At 37.7% G+C, this 21644-nt stretch overlaps 1 protein-coding gene across 2 annotated transcripts in view; it reads left to right on the forward strand.

Moving 5' to 3' along the window:
- The window catches only part of CCDC85A (coiled-coil domain containing 85A), a 207666-nt gene that overhangs the window by 165497 nt on the left and 20525 nt on the right, over positions 1-21644 (forward strand). For both annotated transcript variants that reach the window (XM_047854237.1, XM_047854236.1), the window contains exon 3: positions 3019-3095. In XM_047854237.1, the coding sequence (XP_047710193.1) occupies positions 3019-3095 (77 nt within the window). The remainder of the gene's footprint in view (positions 1-3018; positions 3096-21644) is intronic.

The following is a 21644-nucleotide window of genomic DNA, read 5'->3' on the forward strand; positions in this document are numbered from 1 at the left end:
ATGCCATTTTGGAAGTCCCTTGAATGAGGAAGCAAAGGGAAGAAGCAGCCTGGGGAAGGGGTTATAGCAACGTGGCCAAATACATTGTAGCATAAAAGGGGCTTCTTTTCTTTCTTATAAGATTATAGTGTTTTTCCTAGTGCTCAGCCGGAATTGGGATGTAGAATGTGATGTATTTTAAAAGTATGGAGTTTCAAAAAAAAAATGGAGTTTCTTATACTCAATCCTATTATGTCTTATTTTTAAAATGTTTACTGTCCCAGTATTTGCTATGTACTAGTAATCAGGTTTGGCTAGCCTATGGAGCAGTAACAAGTAAACCTTGCGATCCTAAAAGCTTAACAAAACGAATGCTTATTTTTCTTTCATGTCACAGTGGAAGGATTGGGTAGTTTCTTCAATGGCTTTTTATATAGTGACTTGAGGACCAGAGATGCTCCAGAAAAAAATGTTTGCCTATTCCATTCTCGTTAAGGAACTATGTAATTAGGTTTTTGATGAATGAAAGAACTAACGCAGGAATTCTCTCATTTATGCCTGCACATCAGCTATGCTTCCTTCTCCCCCCACCCCCATCCCCTGAGGAATTTTCTCATTGTGGTATCCATTCACTGTTAGGTAAAAATTGTAACAGAGACTGCCTGGAACAACAGGGCCTTCTGGAACACAGAACAATGTGGGCATGTAATCCTAAAACAGAATTTGTATTCTGAGAAATGTAGTAAGTCTTGCAATAACCGGCCTTCTCTTCATCCCAAACCTAGAATAGTGCCTGACACAAATCAGTGACACAGTAAGTATGTGTTGAGTGAATGAACTCCCAACTCTCCTTAGCTTTGCCTTTATCTTATACAGCTAACTTTTGAAGATTATTTTACCTCTCTAAAAATGTTTGCTACCTTTTCCTGTCCCAGCCCATATTTGCAGTGAATGCTTGGAAACAAAGATGTGAACTTCATCTGTTGTAACTTGACATTAAAAATTGGAGTTAAGGACTGTTTTCCAAATTCAGGAATCTACCCTGTTTATTTTGAAGTGACATGATGAGACATTCATAATATAGGTAGACGCCTAGTGAAGCCATCAAATATGTAAACTGAAAAAACTTAAAAAGAGGAGTAGATTAAAGTGACTGAAGATAGTTACTGAATTAAAATCTATTCAGTGGCATTTTCAAATGTCACCTGAGTCACTCTGTATAGAGTCATTTCAGCTGCTTTGGGGATAGTGCAGTATAGGGACAATAAAGATAAGGTGTAAATTATGAACAAAGGAGAAAAGAATTACGCTTGTTCATGGTTTAAGCAGAACATTTCTGAGCAAACTTTCACCTGGATAGCCCTTCTCAAGTGGTTGTTTTTCTAGAGTAGAGAGTGAGGCTTACAAAAATGTGTAAATCAGGCAATATACATTCATATTTTGATGATCTGCAGATCAGTTATTCATTTGCTAAAGTAGATTCATGAAATCAATATGTTTGTTATTCATTTATGCTTTATGTATTTATTTATTTGTTTGCCATTTGGAAGAGTCCATAAAGCAAACATTTAACATTTCATTGATCTAAAAAAATGAGAGCATATTTCTAGGAAATGTCTTCAGTTGCCTTTATCTTGTGTTTCTGTCTTGTATGAGGGATGCTTAAAGCTAAGTCTTGTCCATTGGTGGAAAATCAGTGGGTTGTTATATTAACATCAGTGATAGGGACTTTCTGCAAATATTTGTGAAAACAGGCATGCTGTAAACCAGTCAGGGATGAGCTTAATTGTTACATTTACAAATTAAAGACTAAAGTTTCTTCTGTATTTTAGAAAAATTAAATGCTATCTTACTGCTTTGAAGGTCACAAAAATGGAATTGAGTTCATATAACCAATTTCCATATAAAAATTATAAAGCAGAGTTTCCGTGATGAATTTCAGATCAAGGTATTAATTTGCATCAATATCCATTCTAACTTCAGATTGTTAGGGGCACCAAATATTTACCGTTTAAATGCGCTACCGTCTTGGTCTTGCTTCTTGCCGTTTTATGTTTCTGAAGCTGAAGAACATGCACTGAGGTTTCACATTAACTATGGAAATATGCTGGAGGAATTCTATCATCAGGTACATTTTACTATTCCTGAAATAGATTTGTTCTTGGTTCATGAATCAATGGCTACTATGTTGCTATATGATCCGCATGAATATTTTTGCTTTAATGAAGAAGAGTTATTGTCAGATTGTTCCTCAGAATGAAACTCCTCTTTCCTTTGCCTATGAGCCCTTTCCTGAGGTAAAAAGGTATAAACTTTGGAGTTCACATAGGACAGACTCTAAGCATGATGCTGATTCTTACCTTTCAGTACACACCTGAGCTTGTGAAGAAATGAAAACAAGAAGGAGTTTTAAAGTCGGCCCCCCTGGCTTACCTAAAGATTTGGCGAAAGCTTGGATCTATGCCACACTCTGCCAAACAAAGTCAAAATGTAGCTTCAATTCCACTTAGCCCTTTTGTAGCGGTTCTCTGGATTATAGTCCTAATACCTATAGTTTGGTGAGAAGAATAAATGTTGCTCTTAAGACTTGAAGTATTTATTTGGGAAAATGTAGGGAGCTGGGTGTTGGAAATATTTTTTATTTTGTTTTTAATATGACTTATAATTTATTTTGGTTATAATTAACATTATAAAAAGTCTTACATGGGGGACAGCTCACTGAAAGCTCAAAATGCACAAAGTAAGTAGAAAGGGGAGTAAGTGTCTTCAAGATGTCTAACATTCTGAGGGTTGCACAGTGTACAAAAGCCTGCCATCTCACCGCCTATAACTTCCCCTAACTGTCCTTAACGTTGCACAATTGTTCAAAGTGCTCGTGGTTTCAATGGCTTGTGTTCCTGTTTTTCTGGGGAGAAATCTTTTTTTTTTTTTTAACTATGCAGTCACTGCCTGATGTGAATAAATCGAACCAGAAATATCCTGACAGTGCACCAAACAAGACCTGTGTGTATAATGTGAGTTCTTTCTTTTTAATTTTAGAATCAACCTTGTCCTATGTTAGGCAGCTGGAGGCAAGAGTAAGACAGCTGGAGGAAGAAAATCGCATGCTGCCCCAGGTGGGTGACTTCCAGTAGCTCGTAGCTAGTCAGTGTCATTTGAGTTGTAGCATTTTATCTGGAATTTAAAGTCTCAATTACATTCTTTCCTTTAAATGATAGAAATCATTTTGTAAATAGTCATTCATCAATGTAGAGTGTGATTGCTTTCCATAATGACCATCATATTCTCTGGATTCTTAAGTGTGATACCAAAGGATGCAGATGTCTGAAAAAAGAATGCAAAGTAACTTTGAAAGAAGAAAACAAGAGAAAGAGAAAATGAAGAGAAGTAGAAAATGCTTGCATAGGACTATTCAGATACATCATGCACGTAGTTGGTGAATATAGGGAAGGGACTCTTATTTAAATAAAAAAATTTGCTAATTTATGAGCTAAGGGAAGCTGCAGGTAGTTTAAAGATTTCACATATTAATTAAATTAGTACTTGCTAAAATTCTTCATGATATGATTAAACTCTTTCAGTGCAACAACGCAATGACAGTAATTGACAGTTTTACTTTGGGGCTTACTTTGTTTCCCCAGGTGAATATAAAGTGGTACTTTTTCTGGGATTTAATGCCTTGCCATATATTTTACTTATAAAATTATTTCTATGGGCTGAAGTATCTTGGTGAGAATGATGTTGGTTGAGGCGGTGGTTCTTGGGAAATTTTGAGGAGTTGAGCAAATCTCCTGAATCTAGGTTGATTTTCTTTACAGACATGTAGGCAGTAATCTAATATTTTATAAAAGGAGTTTTCTAAGCATTTAGTTGCTAGTGTTCTTTCCACATTCTGGTGATTATTTCTATCTCATAAGTGACTAAGGGAAAATTAAACCCTAAAAAAACTAAGTAAATAGTAGTTTAAATGAAAAAAACAGAGACTGGTTATAATTCAGGAGAAGATACATAAACATTAATGCTTTGTGAAGATATTTTAAATCTTATTTTGTTTTTAAACCACTTTTGCTCATTAATGATGATTTGGTCTGTCAGGTACTGCATGTAAGAATGCCTTTCTCTTTCTTCCACTGGCCAGCCATCTGGCTACAAATTATGAGATTAAATGAAATGAATCTACTTCTCTCCCATCTCGTATGTCAATTGAGACATATGTCAATACTCGTGTTGACAGAAGGGATTATTTGCATCATAAAATAAGATACTGCTGGTAGTTTTCTCTTTGCTCTTCTCTACTTTCCATTTTTAAAATTTCCTTTGCCATTTGTTCTTTTATATTGGATTCACAGTATGACGCCAGGGCCTTTGACTGAAAACATCTAACTTCTTTCTGTTCCAAGAAACTTAAAAATATAATTAGTTTATTGTGAGTGTTCTATATGGTTATACCATCTCTGAGGCAACTGGGAATGTAAATGAAAAGAGGGGGAAAAGAAAAAGATCTGTGTCTTAGTTTCTCTCTGAGTGAGAATTGAGGCTCATGTCAAACATTGAAATGCTAGCATGTGTGCTATCTTATTTAAGAAGAGGCACAACAAATATGAAAATGATTGCAAGATTGATTTTTAAAAATCTGTGAAACTATATTAGAGGTCTTGAAGAGAAATCAGAAGAGTCTTCAGCTGTACTTATTATATCAGGTATATACATATTTAAATACATAGTACTTGCATAGTTCAGAAGTAGAAGAAATTGAGCAACTTTTCAGTGTCAAAACATGTGTTTTTAAATGTATTGCTATTTTCTATGAAAAAAAAGGTTTTTTCTTTATTCTCCATAAGAAATGGCTAGGAAAGACGATGTTAAGATGTCATTGATGTGGGATGCACCATTATCATTTGTGGCACTAAGAAAGAAAAAAGATGTTGTCAATTATACCATGTCAGATTCTTGCTGATTTCAGAGATGTTAAAATGGAAAGACAATGCTTTATAATTAAACGGCTCTTTACATGTCCATTGTACTTTAATGGAAAGAAAATCCATTGTTTGAAATATGCAAAGAATGCAGTTCAAAAACAAGATTTCTGTTAAACTTGTGTATCTGAGAGTGTTGCCTTCATTTATAGCTAAGATAGATATGATAGGACCACCAGTTGCAAGTACTTGTATAAATACAACTGAAATGAGCAGACAATGGAGGAGATGTGAGGACGGAAAACAGCGAAAGAATCTCAGAGCAGTGAGAATTCTATACTCGTGGCAGGCTAAGATTTGGATGGGATAACACAAAGGCATATACAACTTATTCTTGGATGTTATTGGTACTATTACAAACAATTACGTGATTTCACTGCAGAAACTGTTTCTGACTGCATGATGTTAGCTGCTTTGCAAGGTCAATTCAATGTGACAAGATGACATCCCTGCATAAATTAGTCTCAGCACTTGATCTGAGTCTGAACACTTGATTTTTCCATTGTAAGAACTTGCTCCCTGTGCCTTTATTAGACAGTATTCTTTTTTTACTATCAAGCTCATAAAAAATATATCCTCTTGACTTTAGATAAACAGGAGTAAGAACATAGCTGGCAATTGGAATTCCAAGTGTATCGGATACCTTTTGTGGCTGTGACCAGATTCTTTGCTGATAGTTGAGTGTTTAGGCTAATTATGTACAGCATTTTCCTGGAGGAAGAAATCTCCTTGATGCTTATTTTATTCTTTATATAAAATTGCATGTAATTAGCTGAGAGCCACAACTTCACCCTACCAATACGTATTTAAAAGTCAACAAGATGAGTGTAATAAGTGCTTATGGATTTCTCTCTGGTTAGATGCAAAGCCTTCAATTTCTTAATTTATAAATGACACAGTTCCTCCTAGCTTCTCGTAGGCCTAAGTATAAATAAAGCTTGGGCCCAGTTTTGTATCCAAGCCAAGTTACCAAGTCCCAGACTGAAGGTTTTTTTTATTCCAGAGAAAATAGAAAAATGCAGTGAAGGTAGAATCAGTTCTATCCAGTGGTGAAGAGGAACCACAGAAGGTGTGGTTGGAATATTAGTACGGACACCATGTGAGCATGTAGCTCTTTGCTCTGCATGGTTTCTACAATATCTCATGAGAATCACTGAGCAAAATCTAGTTAGTGAACACAATATTTCAAAGGAATCGTAAAGTAATAACAGTCTTACTGTTTTCAGAAAATGCAGTATTATTTGCTAGGGATTACTTGAAAAGAAAATGTCTTTATTTAAGTCTTTATTTTGGTAGGAAGACAATGTGAATTCTACCCTCTTAATAGCTTTTAAATGTATAACAATTATTTATAGGCATGATGATATACATTAGATCTCTAGAACTTAATTCATCCTCCATATCTGATGATATTTTTTACACAGTGATTAGTAACACCCCATCTCCTCTTCCCCTCCACCTCTCGCCACTGCCATTCTATTCTTTGCTTTTATGAGTTTGAGTATTTTAAATAACTCATGTAAGTGGAATCATGTGGTATTTGTTCCTTTCATGACTGTCTTATTTCACTTGGCATATTACCAAGTGATCATTACCATATTATCCAGCAGTCCCCCTTCTGGATATTTACCCAAGAGAATTGAAATCGGGATCTCAAAGACATATTAGCACTCTTATGTTCATTGCAGTACTGTTCATAGAAGCCAAGGTATAGAAGCAACCTAAATGTCCATCCAGAGATGGATAAAGAAAATGTGGTATATACATATAATGGAATGTCATTCCATTAAAAAAAGAAGGAAATCTTGCCATATGTGACAACATGTGTGAATCTTAAAAATGTTTTTTTGAAAGTTGGTATAAATGATCATTAAAGATCACCTGAATTTGGGATATTCTTTCTTGAACAAATAAACTAATGTGAACATTTTTTTACTGGTTACATATAAAAACTATAGGGTTGCAACTAACCTCTCATAATACACAGAATGCTACTGCTTAGACTGGTCTGTGATCTCCACTGGGAACATATTTAATATGATATAAACCCATGTGAAGATTGTGTATTTAATAAGAGTAACTGCTGTCTATGAACTTTTATTAATAACTTTTAAATCTAATGAGGTAGAGTCACCCACATGACATAGATAGATATTTACACGTAAAATACCCCATGTAGTATAAAGTAGTTGTAAGGAATTTTATATCAAATTTAAAAGGAACACACCTATTTTGCATATGGACATTTATACATAAACACAAACTTTGTGTGGATAAAAAAGTCCTAGATTTTCAAAGCTGGATAGAACCTAATATATCATATTGGACAACCCCATTTTTTAAGTAAAGCATACAAGAGTCACAGAATGTTAGGAGTACTTGATCAGACAGCTATTAAAGGACGGACTCGAGCTAAGATGTAGGCCAATTCAGTGTTTTTTCTAGCATATACATAGCACCTCCTTTAATCATTTAATGCAGTGAATGGCATCCAGTGTAATTAAGCTGCTAAATCTGTTTTTGTCTTATCGTCAAATTCTTCTTTTAAATACTTTAAAATTAATGTTGGATTTGCTTAGCCATCTAAGATTTATTAGACACTCTATTCTTTTACAGAGTCTTCTCCTCCCTGACACATTTCCAAAATACTTCAGAATCGTAGTTTTGTACAGACATACCCACCCATACCTGTGTGAGAGATTCATACGTAACAGAGTGTGATCAGAGAGGGCCTTTCTGTTCAGAGTGAATTGGAGCTAGGTGGGTAGGGGAACAAAGAATTCTAGTAGTGGTTTTGAAGGTACCCACGAAATTTATTATTTTAGCTCAAATTCAAAAATCTTGCTTGGATCTCTCATTCCATTGTCCTTGATGGTCATAAGGATTTTTAATCCAGACCCAGCTAATATATTTATGTGCTATATCTGCAATGAGGTCTACTCAGCCAGAAAATATCTTCAAGTGAATGGTAGAGAACACCTATCTGATGATTTTATTATAAATAAAACTGTCCTTTGAAGAAATCAGTCCACATTCAGATGTAACCATCAGGTAAAAATTATTATTTATTATTTTTTAAACTCTTCTCACCTATTTTGTGGATGTAGCGTGGATTTTGCATCAAGAAGGGACAAGAAACCAGCAGTTTGCTGTGATTCTAAAGTCAATTAAGTACATTTGTGAAAAATCCTACTGGGAAATCTGTTCTTTTTCATCAAATGCTTCGGCACCAACGTCTACCTGGAAAGCACTCTGCATCCTTTGTGCCCAGAGTTCCTCAGCAAAACAAATTGCCCACCTCTTGAGACTAACTTTTGACAGATTTTCTAGAATCGGTAAAGGCGCCCTGACGTGTCTAATGTCCGATGACTGTCCGTGTGCTGTGTGCTCAGCAACTGTTTTGAAAGGCGTGGCAACTCGGATCACCACTGTGTGGGCTCCTTTCAGCAAGTGTTTCTATTTCTGTTGTGCTAGCACACACAGAAGAGTCTAATTTTAGGACTGGAAATGAAAAATCTTCTCGTGTAATTTGGTTACAGTGTGGCTTCACAATGCAATGCATTGGGAAGGAGGCAGGGCCGTTTGCAGAGCAATTTCTGAACAAAGGAAAAGAATCTGTCACCATTGCCAGAAGTGCTGAGGAGGGCTCTAAAGAAATTGAGCTTGTCACTTCCATGGCAACACGACCCAGGTCCAGCATCACATCCCCGAAGAAAAGTTCCCTCACCTGTGTGCCAATGCAGAGGACCAGTGTCCTGGACAGAAATGAGGATTCTTCCTGACACAGAGATTTCCCTCATAAGCTTTTCCTTTTTCTCGCCATGGAGATATTTATTTTGTTGCTCTCTCTTTCACATTTTCTAACTCTGTTTTTCAAGTCATTTTTGTCTTCTAGAGCCATAAATATCTGGCTCTTCTAGGGTTTGGAGTTGTTCTGACAAAAAAAGATAGCCACTACTGCACAAAAAACAGGCTTTGACAGAATAGTGCTTTACACGTGCTTAAAGCAAGTGGTGCTCCTGTTCTTCCATTGCTACTTGCATGGAAATTACCATTCTGACACTCCTGAGGAGTAATTTGTGCAAAAAAAATTTTTTTTTCATAGATACAACTGTATGTTGTTACAGAACCAGAGGTGAATCTGGATGCTACTGATAGAAGAAATTAGTTAAACCATTAATGCTTGGTTGCTGCTGGAGTCCTATTTGGGAAAAAATGGACTCCACCAGAGGAAGAATGCTTGTGGATTGCCATTTTCTCTAAATCACCATGATTTATAGAAGTAAAGAAAGGGGAAAAAAAGCTTTTATGTATAGTTCAATGGAGTTTTCAGAGGGCAGACAGGAGCTACCCAAGTGGTGTGGGTGTATTGGAAAAAAAGAGACAAATAGATATGGAAAATACATTTATAGGGGAAAAGTCACATTGGAGAACCTGAATCAATAGAGCCTGGATTAGGGAAAAGCTAAAATCTATGAGTGAAAATATTGAAGAGAGTGAAATTCATAGGAAAAACATCTAAATCATGGGAGGGGGTTTATAGCATTCTTTTGTGACCCCCCCCCCCATGCTTGAGGGATCTTGTTTGATAATCTTGGATATATGATGAGAAGTTTTCATGCTAATGAGAGAAAATAGATGAAATAGAAATGCAACAAAATACAGCTATGCCACTTATTAAACTTATTAAGAGAATTATTGAATTTAAAAGACACTCAATTATTAGGGACTATGATATCCATTCTTATTTAACAGTACTGCCTTTTTCTATCTATACTGGCATGATAATGTACCACTAGGGCATATGAAAATTTTTTTTAAATTTGGAATAGCCATAAAAACAGCATTTTGGTTACCTGTCCTTGGCAGAATTTGTCACAAAAGAAAATAAGACTCTCACAGCAAAAATTTTTGCTGTGTAGTAATATCAACTAGAATCATAAATATTTGAATGAGAAGCAATATGGAGGAATATTTGGGGAAAACTTGAGATGGAACTATAAGAGAAATTAATGTTGCCGTGGAGAAATGGCTTTCTATTCTTTTTTTTTAAATCCAAAATAAAGTGAAAAATTAAAAAAGATGGAACAGTCTTTTCTTTCCTACTATGGTAAGGAAACAGTCTCCTAGAAAGTGATAGAAAAGAGGGGCACCTGGGTGGCTCAGTCTGTTAAGCACCTGACTCTTGACCTTGGCTCAGGTGATGATCTGATAGAGCTCTACCATGAGATAGAGCCCCAAGTCGGGCTTTGCGCTGACAGTGCAGAGCCGGCTTGGACTTGTCTGTCTGTCTGTCTCTCTCTCTCTCTCTCTCTCTCTCTCTCTCTCTGCCCCTTCCTAGCTGGCACTTTCTTTCTCTCTCAAAAAATAAAAAGAAGATAGAAAAAATTGTATAGTATTTGATATGGGAATGAAATGTGGAGATATATATATATATATTATATATATATATATATAATATATATAATACATTAAACTGTGAAAACTTGAGTCTAATTGAAGCTTGTAAAGAAGTGAAGATTCCCATTTGAGAAACCTCACTTTGATCTCCATTTCCTACTGGAGGTCACTACCTCTCTAACAGGGATCCATCTGCCCCATCCTTCTTTTTGGTGCAGACCTTTCCTACAGGTGGATTCAGGCATTTTTCATTTAAAAGTCTCTACTTCTAATTTGTTTGTTTTTGCTGCAGCCTGAGCAAAGGGATCAATGTGCTTATAACACCTTAAAAATTAAACTTGGTGCCTCTTAATATTATCTTGTAAATGTATAGTAGACAAATAGAAATGTAATACAGGAAATATCTATATTGCCTAACTAGAATATAGATAATAACTCTAGTATAGGCAAATAATTGTTCTTTGATAAAATAGGACAGTTTAAGTAAATAAATTTCAAAGTTATTTGAAACTTTCCTAAATTATATTTAAGCTAGGATAGTGTGAAAAATAAGCAAAACATAACTGAGTTAATTTTAGAAAGCTGAGATATAGTCAGCTGTGACTTTGGACTCTGTTAGTTACCAAGTAATTAAAGGAGTCCCCATGAATATGCAAGAACAGAGAATAGGAATTAGAAGAGCTAGGACTCAGCATAATTAGCGTTGGACCAAGATGATAGGTCTTAACCTTTGTGAACTTAATACGCTTTGAGTAACAGAGTATTACCATTGGTGATATGGAAGGTTCTGCTCAGCTCTGCAAATCCATGACTTTTTATCCAGACAAAGTTTGCATATATGTGTAATATATACACAAAATAGGCATGTCCTTTTTATTTTGATTTTAAAAATTCCCTCAAACTACAACTTTTTACAACACTGGGTCTTTTATTTATAGGTGCATATTCATGTCACTGTGGGTTATTCTACCTCATTGGGTTCTAAAGTTAATAGAATTTCATCAGATAGCTATTTAAGTAATAGTCAAGGGTATCTGTCTTCGAGGCTCCTATCACATTAATATGCATATAGAGGAGCTCACATACCAGTCTGAGTTGTGTGAGCTTAGGTGTAGTTTGAGAGATGAGATACGTTAGTGTCCCTTCGTGTTCATTTTTATTCTTTTTTTTTTTAATTTTTTTTTCAACGTTTATTTATTTTTGGGACAGAGAGAGACAGAGCATGAACGGGGGAGGGGCAGAGAGAGAGGGAGACACAGAATCAGAAACAGGCTCCAGGCTCTGAGCCATCAGCCCAGAGCCTGATGCGGGGCTCGAACTCACAGACCGCGAGATCGTGACCTGGCTGAAGTTGGACGCTTAACCGACTGCGCCACCCAGGCGCCCCTCATTTTTATTCTTTATATAAGCCCTGCATAATGAACATAAAGGCACTAGTTTTCCCAAACAGTATATTTATTTAAAAATAAACAAGATGAGTATTTAAATGCTTATAGATTTCTCTCTGGTCAGGTACAAAGGCATGTGTTTCTTCATCGGTAAGTGTGGTTCCTTCCAGCCCTGATCATTCTGAGCTCTAGGGGGAGAAAAAGAAAAAGATTGTGTCCCAGTCCTAGAGTGAAGGGGTCTTCAGTCAAGCACAGATGGAGAAATAATACAGTGAAGGTTGAGTTGGTTCTGCCAGTTGTAAAGAGAAACTAATAGGAGGTATGGATGGACTATCAGTCATTTCCAGAGGGCACAGCACCCTTCCTCTGCCATGCTCTCTGTGCTGTCCTGCAAGCATGGTGGAGCTGTACTTTAAATCCACTGTGTGAATGGGGAGCCTGGGTGGCTCAGTCAGGCGTCTGACTTCGGCTCAGGTCATGATCTCATGGTTCGTGGGTTCGAGCCCCTTGTCGGGCTCTGTGCTGACAGCTCAGAGCCTGGAGCCTGCTTCGGATTCTGTGTCTCCCTGTCTCTCTGTTCCTGCCCTGCTCGCACTCTGTCTGTCTCTCTCTCTCTCAAAAATAAATAAAGATTAAAAACAGAAAATTAAAAATAAATAAATAAATCCAGTGTGTGACTGTATGAACACAACATTTCGAAGAGAGCCCAAAAGTATGAATATTCATATTAGGTGTGGTTTACGTATTCTGTATTATTACTTGCAGACTTACCTTTTAAAAGTTGGTATAAAAAAGAGGTGCCTGGGTGGCTCAGTTGGTTAAGCATCTAACTTCAGCTCAGGTCATGATCTTATCGTTTGTGGGTTTGAGCCCCATGTCAGGCCCTGTGCTAATAGCTCAGAGCCTGGACCCTGCTTCGGATTTTGTATCTCCCTCTCTCTGTCCCTCCTCTGCTCATGCTCACTTTCTCTCTCAAAAATAAACATTAAAATAATAATAATAAAATAATAAAAAGTTGGTACAAGTGATAGTGAGAGATCACCTGAACTTAGGATATTCTTTCCTGAGCACATCCACTAATGTAAACATTTTTCAAAATCACATTTAAAAATATTTTCAAGGATTTCATAGAATAAACAGAGACCTGACATTTCAGAGAGAATTTTTTTTAATTATGATGAAGGAATACCAATAGAAGAAATGTTAAAAAGTTAACTTTTATTTACCTGCAATTTCTGCAGAAACAATCTGTATTCTTTATTTTTAAATGTAACCTACTTGTCAGGAATTCAATTCTGAGATAAGTCAAAATTGTGGAAAAGACAGGACAGAGACCTGATATATCACGTGTTACTATTTTTGCGGTACAATAGGCCAAGGAGAAAAACAAGAGGACTTGCATATGAATCACAGCTAGACTTGTGATACATGGAAGGAACAATGTCTAGAGAAAGAAAAAAATACTTTTTTCAAAGGATATCTGATAATTGGATTCATTCTGTACAGTAAACTTCTATAAAGTGGTTTCTACGTCAATAAGCAGTGGAGTGTTTTGAAAACAACCACCCACATTTGTAGATGCTGCATTACTGAAGAGAAGTAACAGAAGATTGTGTTTCCTCAGGCCACACCAGGGCAGATTGGGGTCAGACAGATGGAATCCAAGTCTCTCAGCTTACCTTCAAGTATATGGGTTTTCACCTGTCCTCCTAAGTCTGTTCCTGACTTTGACTGTTGACTTACTGGTATAATGATGTCCTGGCCATTCCCCTGGCTCCCAACATGTCTGGGCTCAGAAAATCCCCCCACTCCTGCTTGGGTTCTACCTTGTTCCAGACCCAAAGCCTAAGAGAAAAGTACTCCCCCACCCCCACAGGTTTTAGCGTTAAACCCAGAAATGAAGGTGGGGAAGAAGAGTTACTATTAATGAAGGACCAATCTATTCAAAAAGTGTTCCTCCCTTCTCAAAGTACTCCATTACTCTTTACTCAAGGGTCTCTCTCTGGTCTAATTCTTTCCTTTGGGAGACTTTCCTGTCCTCAAGTTTATCAGTAACCTCACAAAAATGGACTCAACTTAGATATTTGTGATTCAGGAGCACTTAGTCAAGACACACAAATAACCAAGCCCTCTTTCAGAATTTTTACCCTCTTTAAGATTTTTCTAACTTTCATAATGTAGGTTAGTGGAATAGAAGCAACTTTTGAATTAATATTTAAAAAAAAATTAAACACAAAAGGAGATCGCTAATCACCTTGCTTAAAACTCTTGGACTAATTATTATTTTGCTAGTTTTATGAATCTAGCTGCTACTCTTAGCAGTTTATTAGGAAAAAAGATTGCATATAGAAACATAAGAATCAAAGAGAAATACAAATCTGACTCAAATATAGTGTGACAAATAAACAAATTTGGTACCATTTTTTTTTGACCTAAAATGCCTCTCATTTGCAACAGAACAACATGCAAGACATTAAGTTCTAATGTTTGACAGATAACAAATAACTAATAAACCTAGGACCAGCTGGGAGCCATCCTGGACTTACATAAAAGCTGGCTCCAAGAAAGGAGGTTTTTTAATAGCCAAGATATTTCAGCTGTTTTTTGACACCCAAGGCAGGTGTATCTTAATGTCAAAAAAATAATTTATTGAAATATTTTCATATGCTAGAAAATTTTATATCTATAACTATAGGAGTCTCATACAAGAAAGACATAAAATACACACTCAGAAATAAATGACAACTACAGTAAACTTAATTGCAAATAAATTGTGTGGGAATGTTAGGTCTTTATCCTTTTGGGTGGCAAGCATGTATTGAGTGCCAAAAGTTAACAGAAGCGACAATTTGAATTTGGCTGACATCTGTTTGACAAAGAGTTTTAGATGGAGGAGGCTTCAGCAACTTTACATTTGGAAATTTGTTACTTTGTTTGGAACCAGCCCCATTCACTTTCCATTCCCTGTTCCTGTCCCACTGCTATTAATGCATGAGCCCTTAAGCCAGCAAAATTCACGCACTTTGTTGATGAGTTCAGCAAACGGTACAATAGTCGGTCACGGCAGGTCAGGTTCTTTGCCAGTTGAAAAGAACTTTAGAGAGGTCGATTTAAGACTGGACCCTCGAAATGCTCACTTGTGAAGAGGGTGGCTCATGTGGCATCATGGGCATTCATTTTGCTGAAGAGGATTCTCTTGGTGAGCGAAACCAGTTATACTGAGCCTTTAACATTTGAGAACGAGATCAAGATGGATGTGATGGCAAGTAAAGGCAGTTACCTCTCCAGCGTTTTTCACTTAAAACAAGTACCCTGCTCATGATCTTGATATCGACAAAGTTCTTCAGAATCAGTCATGAGAGTGTCCTAAGACAGCTCTCAACTCTGGGTGGTCTCTCAGGGCTGTAAATGATGTTCTAGTGACTTACTAATCAATAGAACTTTGCTCTTTAAGTATAGAAAATGTCCAGTGTTGCTATCACATTGATTTTTAATACTTTATCACCTTATTAAATTATGCTTTTTAGATATATCTTTTGTGTTCATTCTGTTTGAAGGCATCAATCCTATTGGTCTTAAGTGTCCAGAATCTTAAATCTTCAGGGCCCAACTAGAGACATTGTAGGTCATGAAAGGGATAGTGCCCTATTCTTTTATTTTTATAAGCTCTGAAATGATGGGGCTGCAGCCTAAAATGGACCTTTCTTCCTGTGAGAAATACAGCTTGGGCCACAGCAAAATGCATGATTTACAAGAATCTGTGACCCTTCCAGTTGAGTCTGCTTCACGGTGCAGACAGCACACAGGATGAGGGTGGTTGAGTCATCCATTCTACTCTCGAGTCTTGTTGCTGTCACAAGCACTGTAACCACATCCCGAGTGTCACCTGAGGTCCTGTGTATCGGACTAACACTGAGTCCATCTTGATGCTGATTCCCGTCTGACCCTGGCCCCTAGGATGACCTCTGTTTTGCAGGTAAGAGAATGTTCACTCGTGGGCAGAGGCAAGGTTTGTGCCCAGATTTTCCATTACTACTAGCCTAACGTTCTTCCCATTTTGCTGAAACTCATCGCATGGCAAATGTTTCTTCTGAAGCAAGATAGTGATGAAAACACCACCAATCACCACCACTAACTTCACCATCACCATCCATAATGTACCTTTGGTATGGTATCATTGGGGTCTGAATTGGGCATTAGCCAAGAAACACAGTTGAGTTTTGAGTTCATCTGTTTTACTATTCACTGAGAGATTTCATTGCTCTGATAATGGTTTTCTCAGCATGGGAAAATCTCGTTCTTTTATTAATCTTAAGGACATTTCTAGTCCTCAGATAACTGATTAGTCGGGAAAGAATATTTGTCTACTTAACACTTATCACTTCTGGTTCAATTATAGTTTCTCTGTAAGCCACTTGCCTCTTTTTCCAAAAAGTTCCCAGACTATTCCAATCTGTAATGACTTTCTTATCCTCTATACTAGGGCTTGGTGCTTTTTAAATTAAGGGCCAGTTGGTAAATATTTTCCAAGTTGTGAGCCATATGGTGTTTTGCAACTACTCATGTCTGCCACTGTACCACCAGAATAGCTGAAAACAGAGTAACTAAATGGTGTGGCTGTGTTCTAATAAACCACTGATAAAACAGGTAAAAGAGTCTGGATTTAAAGGGCAGTAATTTGCTGACCCCTGGACTACCCTGAAATTACTTGTTAATAGCTTGGGTCATCTCTTAATATTTAAAATTTTTTTAATGTTTATTTTTGAGAGAGTGAGTGCGAGCATGTACAGGGGAGGGGCAGAGAGAGAGAGAGGGACGCACAGAACACGAAACAGGCTCCAGGCTCTGAGCTGTCAGTACAGAGCCCAACGCGGACCTCAAACCCACAAACAGTGGATCATGACTTGAGCCGAAAGCAGAAGCTCAACCTATGGAGCTGCCCTTCTTAAAAATTTTTTAAATTAGTCTATTCTATTGTTTGTTATGGAAATTATCACTTGTACATAAAGAATTTATTAAATACAAAGAATTTTTCCTCTAAGTATTATATTTTCATTGTTTCAAGTTCCTTTGTCCTATCAGCCCCAAACCTGCCCTAAATTATCAATATCTGGGATTTGAAAAGTGCTGTGAGTAAACCAGAGGAGCAGTTGAGAAGAGACAAAGATGTTCTTTCCAACAAACCACTTAGTTTTGGGAGGAAAATTTGTTGGAGATCAAGATGCTTGCATTTGACTTGAAAAGGCAAGCCCTCCCCTATAGGAAGGACACTTGTGATACTAATGGAGAGGAAGTCTGTACTCTGAAACACATATGTCTGATGATTGAAGCTGTACTTTGGTGAGTGATTGATTATATTACTTTTGTGTCCTTGCATGTCTTAGATTGCTGGAAAGATAATATGGAGCAGGGTTGTTTTTAAAATAGATACCCCATGGCTGGTGGCTTGGGAAAAACACGAATTGCTATATAGCCCTTTGCAGACAAGTGAAATTCTAAAACCCTATCATGAATGAGGAAAACCATTTCTGGCTTCAAAGGAGGTCAGAAACCAATTAATCTCCCTTTTTCTTTAAGTGAGGACATTGCATAATAGAATGAGAAATTGGGAGATTGCTAGTCAGAATAAAGTGAATTCTGTATTTTTCTGTATTTTAATATTTTCTTCCATGATCTTTGTCAAATACTTGGTTTTTAATGATGGTCTGTGTTATGCTTGAAAAGGACAAACAGGAAAGGCCTTCAACTGGCCATTCATGCAGTCTCTCTTCATGGGGATCTGCAATGTTCTTTGGAAGGAACAAAGGAGTGCAAAGGCGAGTTTGCATCTCCATCATGTCTCCTGTGGATCAGGAGGAGACCTACAGGAAGGTGAGAAGAATCCTCGTTGATCCTTTTGTCTTTATCACTAGGATTCGTTGACATCAGAAGAGCCAAGGGGTGGAAAGCAGCTTAAAAAAAGCCAGATGCATTCTCATTGCTTTCATGGTAACTGATGGCAATCTGGCAATTATGAAGCTTCTCTATAGCACTTAATGTTTTCCAAGTGCCTTGCAATCAAGTTTATTAGTCACCCTTCACTGCCACCACATGAAGCTAATTGATAAGACTCTCCACTGAGGACAAGTGACTTGCTGAGGGTCAGGCAGTGGGTAGCTTATGGAGGTTATTAGTCTCTGGGTCATTTCTTGAGCTAGCAAAAGACTTTTGACTTTTTTTTTTTAAGACTGCTCTGGGTAGCTTAGTAAAACTTATTATTGGTTAACCTGATTGTTTTCCAGGATGATACTCTGGTAAAAATTCTAACTTTTAAAAATTTCTTTTTAAAATTTGCCTTTTCTAAAGCTTCATGAGGTCACTTTTCACAACTTCCCCCGAAATTTTAGCTATGCATTTTAAGGTTCAGCCAGGTCCTTTACTTGGGTGATGCTGTCAGAATTTTGGGACTAGAGACTTCAGGAAAAATAAAAATTTTTAACCAGGCAGACTTGGTTTGTGGCATTAGCTGTGGTCAGAGTTTGTATGCATGGATGAGGGGAAACCATTTTCAATATCAGCTATTTATGCTATCTTGTATCCCCAGGATCTCATAGAGGTTAGACAAAAGCAGTGACCTTGCTATTTGGAATGAGAAACGTTGACAGTTATTGTCAGATTAATGCAGGGTTATTCATTCAATGATAGGTGATTAGTGGCCTTCCCCTGCTTTTCTCAGTATAACCAAAACGACCCCCAACAAATATGGAATGGGATTTCTGTAGGCCATGAAAGGCCGGTTGCTCATATTGACCATTCTTTCAATAGTTACCCCTCAGATATTTTTTGAGCACCTCTTGTATACAGATACTGTTTTAGGCAATGGGGATACAGCCCTGAATAAGAAATTCATGCAGCTTACATTTTAGTGGGATATTATTTAAAAATGATAAATATGTAATATGTAGAAGTAATAATCACTGTGAAGGAAACAAAAGCAGGGCACAGCATTGGTGAGCAACTGGAGTGAAAGAGGGTATTTTACATGGAGTTAGAAGAAGACTCTTTGAGGACATAACATCTGGAGGGACCAATAGGAGTATGGGAGAGCATCGCAGGAAGTAAGAACAGCAAGGGCCTGTGGTGGGAGTGAGCTAGGCATGCATGAGGAAACAGGAGCAAGAAAGCTAGTGTGGTTAGAACAGAACGAGACCGAGAATAACAGGAGGTGAGGTCAGAGACAGGCATGTAACAGATGCTGTGGGCTTTGTTGACCAAAGTCAAGTGTTTGGGTTTGGGTCTGAGTTCACAGAGAGCCATTGGAGGAATAGAGCAAGGGTGTGATATATCTAATTACATTATCAGAAGGTCACTGTGAATATTGGGTAAAGACCAGACTGAAGAAGGTAGAGGCAGGGGAAGAGGACATAGGGATACTCATTAGTGAGCTAGGTTGGTAGTGTAAGAGGCTAGTGGCAGCTTGAACTAAGAGGTAGGGTGGAGATGGTGAGGCAGCGTTGCATTGACAGAATATTTTGAGGTGGAGTTGAGAGTGCTTGACGATAGGTTGGATCTGGAACATAAGAGAAAGAGGCTGCATATGGCTTCATAGTTTGGACGCTGAGAACCCCAGGAGGAAGTGTTTACACAGGCTGTACAGTGACTGGCAGCCTAGTGGTAGTACAGGGTGGGAGCCCCACGAAGAATTAAGAATGACTTCTTGGATTTTGATCTAAGTGACTGTATGATCGGTGGTGGTGTTTATGGAGGTGCAGAAGACTGGGGGAACAGGTTCTGTGTTGGACAGGTTACATTTGAGATGGACATCCATGAGGGGGTGTCACCTGCAGAGTTAGATGTATACATCTGAAAGTCAGGGGAGAGGTCAGGGCTGGAGATACAAATTTGTAAGAATATGTGGCTATGGGACTGAATTAGGACTTCCTGTTGAATGAGTGCTGAGAAAAAAGAGGTTTGTGGGCTGTGCCCTGGGACACTCTGAAGTTTAAAGATAGGGAAGGAGAGAGTACAATGCAGACTGGAAGGAGAGGCTCATTCAACTGTTTTTAATCTCCCAGAATTACAGATGATTTGTGAACCGACTTGTGTACTAATTCTGCAAAGTTGTTTTATACTTGAACTCTATGATGGTTGGTTCCTCAACCTACCTTTCGGAATATTATCTACTTAAATGAGCATTTATAATTCGAATCCAAAACTCTTGGTTTTCACCATAAATTATCTGTTATGAGGTAGGGCACAGATGAATCTAATTTTTAAGTCCCTCGTTATCTTTCTTCCTAGTAAGCACTGTGTCTGAAAAAGGGCTCATGCTTTCTAGAAGCTTCCTTTTGTGCTCTGATGGTGTTCTCTCTAATGGGAGATTTCACTGCTCCCTGCTAGAGATTTTATTACCACCATGTAGGCAGAGGCTACACTGCCTGTATTCATTGTGGCCAGTCTTGTTTTTGTAAGACTTGAAGCATGAAATCATTGTGAATACTCCACAAGAGAGCCTCCAACAAATGGCATGCGCAGAACCACAAGCCAACAGGCAGCCTCACTTATTGTAGTATTAATATGGATTCGAGAGAGGTAGCTGCCCTTGGAGGAAGCTGACTCTGCCTCTCCGTCCTCCTCTCTCTCATCTTGACTTTCCCACTTTGTGTGTGAGCTTTGCGTACTGGAACACTCCTTGAAGAAAAAGATCCTTCCTTTTGCCAAAGGCAGGGCAGCAAGCATCACCCCACAGAGTAATATTTCTTAGTCAACTCAACAAGAATTTATCTTAAATAGATAGTTGTTTAGTCCCTGGGGCCCTAGCTCTGCTCATGTCTTTACTGGGCTCTGAGGGGGTAGTGCTGAGGTATTTAACGCAATCATTAATTGGCTCTGCTCTGCAAGCCAAATGCAGTGTCCAGCAGCGTTCCTTTTTAGCCTCTGCGTATATCCTGGCAATTCAGCTCCGTGCCCTCTCAGTCCCACTCGGGCCTCCTCGACCCCCATTCTTACATGCCTGGAAGTATTCAGATATGTTTTTCTCAACAGACATACCGCCAATTTTCACTGTTTAATTAACATCAACCTGATTGAAAAGCCATTTAAATGTATCATTCTTATTTTTCCTGGAAATTTCCGTGTTTCTCACTGGGGATTGTATGGTTAACAAAAAGAGAAAAATTAAGCACATAAGCTCATTACTTAGAAACCGAATGTACGTAAATATAATTGTTCACATTTCCTACCTATTGTTTAACAGCTATTTTTTTTTTTTAAACCAGGCCTTCATTGTTATTCTTTGTCTACCGTCATTCTGGCTACAGAGTACAGAGACACAGGGTATTTGCTGTCTTAGCCCTTTCAAGATCCCTTTTTTCTGGGGTTTGCCCTCTCTGATTCTTGTAAAAAAGTATCCTGTTAACTTCTGTAATTACTTTCATTCACTTATTTGGGGGGGGAGGGACTATATTTATATATCTGCAACTTTCACCTGGAGTCACAGGTATTTAAAAATTACTTTGTTATTCTCCCAAGAACATGATATCACTTCATGGGATATTCTCATCCTGACATGAAGTTAAAATCCTTTACAATTTAAATATTTTACAAACCCTCACATGTCAGAAGAAAAACATTGTGGGAGTATCTGTGAGAAAGATGTTTTGGGGCTTTATATTGTTAATTACCTCTTTGATCTTGATTTTCAAATCTGATGGAGTTAGATCCATTACTTCTGCAGGCATTTTCTAGCCTGGTTAACAGCATGACCATTTAGCTGGTGCCCAGCCAGAAAGCTGGGAGCCATCCCTGATTCCTCTTTCAGTCTTACTGCATACATTCAAATCAACACTAAGGCTCCTAGGGTCCTGCCCTTTAGTCTGTCAATATTATCCTTTTCATTCCTTCTGCCATTGGCTAATGAGCA

The sequence above is a fragment of the Prionailurus viverrinus genome, chromosome A3, assembly GCF_022837055.1.
Source record: "Prionailurus viverrinus isolate Anna chromosome A3, UM_Priviv_1.0, whole genome shotgun sequence".
Lineage (NCBI taxonomy): Eukaryota > Metazoa > Chordata > Mammalia > Carnivora > Felidae > Prionailurus > Prionailurus viverrinus.